We start from the raw sequence: 3,650 nt of genomic DNA on the forward strand, positions 1-3,650 counted from the left end.
TTAAAAGGCTGTGGCATAGGCCGAACAGAGACCTGTCATAACTTTATACATCTTTTTCCTAGCCGTACAGAGACCTGTCATAACTTTATACGTCTTTTTCCTAGCCGTACAGAGACCTGTCATAACTTTATACATCTTTGTCCTAGCCGTACAGAGACCTGTCATAACTTTATACATCTTTTTCCTAGCCGTACAGAGACCTGTCATAACTTTATACGTCTTTTTCCTAGCCGTACAGAGACCTGTCATAACTTTATACATCTTTTTCCCAGCCGTACAGAGACCTGTCATAACTTTATACATCTTTTTCCTAGCCGTACAGAGACCTGTCATAACTTTATACATCTTTTTCCTAGCCGTACAGAGACCTGTCATAACTTTATACGTCTTTTTCCTAGCCGTACAGAGACCTGTCATAACTTTATACATCTTTTTCCCAGCCGTACAGAGACCTGTCATAACTTTATACATCTTTTTCCTAGCCGTACAGAGACCTGTCATAACTTTATACATCTTTTTCCTAGCCGTACAGAGACCTGTCATAACTTTATACATCTTTTTCCTAGCCGTACAGAGACCTGTCATAACGTTATACACCTTTATCCTAGCCGTACAGAGACCTGTAATAACTTTATACATCTTTTTCCTAGCCGTACAGAGACCTGTCATAACTTTATACACCTTTGTCCTAGCCGTACAGAGACCTGTCATAACTTTATACATCTTTTTCCTAGCCGTACAGAGACCTGTAATAACTTTATACATCTTTGTCCTAGCCGTACAGAGACCTGTAATAACTGTATACATCTTTGTCCTAGCCGTACAGAGACCTCTAATAACTTTATACATCTTTGTCCTATGGTCTTTGGACTTTTGTCTCGTAATCCATTTAGGAATCATACCACATCTTCTTATTTTTGTATTCCAGTTAAATACCAAAAATAAGTATTATGTGTTTAACCTTTGTATTCTCCGGTATGTAATGGATTAGAGAATCAATTAACAAGGTTCTAATCAGGGACTTTCTATACTAAGTAATATAGTATAGAAAGTCCCAGTTCTAATTAATGAATTCAACTAAAAAAATTAAATAATTTCACTTTTAATGTTTACTACTGTACGTCCTTTGGTTTGATTGCTGTCTCATTAATACCACACATCTCATTTTATTTATATCCAATACAAACAATAAGTATTTAAAATAGCAAGCAAAATTAACAAGTAACTAGCAAAATCAGCAAGCCGAGCTTTGGGAGCTGTTTTGTCATATAAGGTTTATACAAAATTGTACAACTCAATGGTGGAGCATATTTTAATGTACGGGAGTGGAATTTTGGGAACTAAATCGTTTAGCGTAATTAATTCTGTTCAAAATAAAGCTTGTAAGTACTTTTTATCTGTTGGGAGAAATACATCTTATATCTTTACAGTGGGCGACCTAGGATGGACATCATGTTTGAATACGCAGCGCGTTTTCTTGCGTACGGCTTCTGTGTAAACTTACACGAATGGATGAGGATAGAAATGTGTTTAATATCTGGAGTTGGATATCGCGTCGACGGAAAGGCTGGAATACGGAGGTGAACAAGACAACTTGTTGGAAATTAGGGACATTGTTAGTGATGTGACAATAAGTACAAAAGTAGCCATGAAAAAGGTTGTTGAACAAGTAAAACCTCCTAAATAACACAGAATGGCAGAGAGAACTCCATAACGATCGCGGAAAAGATCATGGAAATAAAAACTTAGAACATACAGGCAATACAAAAGAAACTGTTCCGTGGAACACAATGACAACCATTTTTATTGTTCCCAATATTTGTTGTAATAGTTCAATAATTGGATTGAATATAATTAATATTTAAAATCTAATTCACGATACGATACCAGATCTTTCATGATCAGATCGCAATACTTGACCACCGTAACTTATTCTTTTACGATCATATATTTTTCGATATACCAAACGACACCCGTTAACCCACCGTGAACTACCACGTATGACTTATGGACTGTACAACGGAAGAATCGTATAGCATATAGACTGATTTATTGATTGCTATTTGCTTTACGTCAAGTGGCAAATATTTGATGCATGTTTAGGACGAGAACACATTAACATTAAATACAATAGGTAGGTCTTATAATATGGGCCGATCGGGAAGAAGGATGGGAAATTTGGACTGCCACTGAAAAACAGTGGTATTAATTAGATTGATAATAACGGGTCACATACAGACCTTTCAAAGAGTTGTTGTGAAAGTTATTTAGCGTACAGAGAACGTTGCTGCAAATTAATACATCCCGCACAGCCAAACGGACCCATTTTGGCAAGAATTTTACTGCCGGTCGGAAGGAGATCAAAAGTTACCATATTAATTTTATATCCCCGTCACCCTTGGGATCAACATATATCAATATAGATAGACTAAAAACTTATCAAAAACCGCCTTTGTCGTGCAACATCTCCCACAAAGTATATAGGTCAATTGCATATATTTATTATAATCATTCTCTTTGTGTAAGCTGAAATACACTCCAATCAAAAGATGCTGCTAAAATTTTTCCCCAACAAACCCTGATCAAAAGAAACTTAACGATGAATATGACGTGTGTGTTGCATGTTTTGTTTAATACCAACTATGGTGGTAGAATCCTATTCGAAAATAGGACACACACATACAAACAGATTCTACCTTGTTTACACGCTTAATCATGGTGATGGTGGTTGAGGCATTGTCGGCGCCAGTCTGATTGAAATTCAGATATATCGTAACTCGCTTACTCGTCGAATGAGCATAAGGAAATCAGAGATCTATATTTTAATTAGATTGTATCGGCGCCTGCAAGTTCTAAGAATCGAGCAAACAGGAAACTAGTTTATTAACAAGAGTAGGAAATTGAACATAACAATTGATAATATTTTCCCGGAGAACGTGAAGAGTATATGTCACACGCACCTGCTGACATCTCTCGAATCGGACAAAGACATTGTGAAATAGGTACAACACTATTTTTTATTATTATTTGTTTTCACATTTGGAAATTGGACGTAACCAGATTTTTTCAACGGTTATATGTACCGATAACGGAGTTAGTTTACATGTAATTAAGCCAGTATTCATATATGAAAACTATGAAAACATTTGCACAATTATATATATAAATGTCAAAGGTATATATATACACGCTATCAAATTAAAATGTGACTGGACAAAGGGAGACAATTCTAATAACACCAGAACCACCCCTTTTTCGGTCCAGTGAATTCGAAAGTCAAGATTTCAAAAAAATATCCTTCAGATGTGGATAAAACTGTCAATCATATTTATATTTTTGAATTGTGCTATATATATGCATGTGCTTCAAACTTCTTGAATTAAGCGCAAAACAGCACCAACTGCCAGAATAGCCTAATTTTATGATTGTTTGAATTTTTTGTCAGTTGTGTTGCATGCATGTATGTGATGCATGTTTATGCTGCTTAATCCAGCATGCTGAATGGTTGCTCACCCAATTTTGGCAATCTAACGGAACTATAAACAACTGTCATACAAGTTGGAGGCTTCAGCTATCTATATACAACCAGGTTTAACCCACCATATTCTTTAAATCAGGAACATGACAGTTGTTTTCCATTCGTTCCGTTG

At 35.8% G+C, this 3,650-nt stretch overlaps 1 protein-coding gene across 1 annotated transcript; it reads right to left on the bottom strand.

The window, feature by feature from the left end:
* LOC127706707 (uncharacterized) lies at window positions 1-849 on the bottom strand. Its single transcript, XM_052211364.1, has one exon. The coding sequence runs from the start codon at window positions 847-849 to the stop codon at window positions 1-3; it is 849 nt and encodes a 282-aa protein (XP_052067324.1).
* Window positions 850-3,650: the final 2,801 nt, after the last annotated feature.

Source organism: Mytilus californianus, unplaced genomic scaffold, assembly GCF_021869535.1.
Source record: "Mytilus californianus isolate M0D057914Y unplaced genomic scaffold, xbMytCali1.0.p SCAF_6, whole genome shotgun sequence".
In the NCBI taxonomy this organism is placed as follows: Eukaryota; Metazoa; Mollusca; class Bivalvia; order Mytilida; family Mytilidae; genus Mytilus; species Mytilus californianus.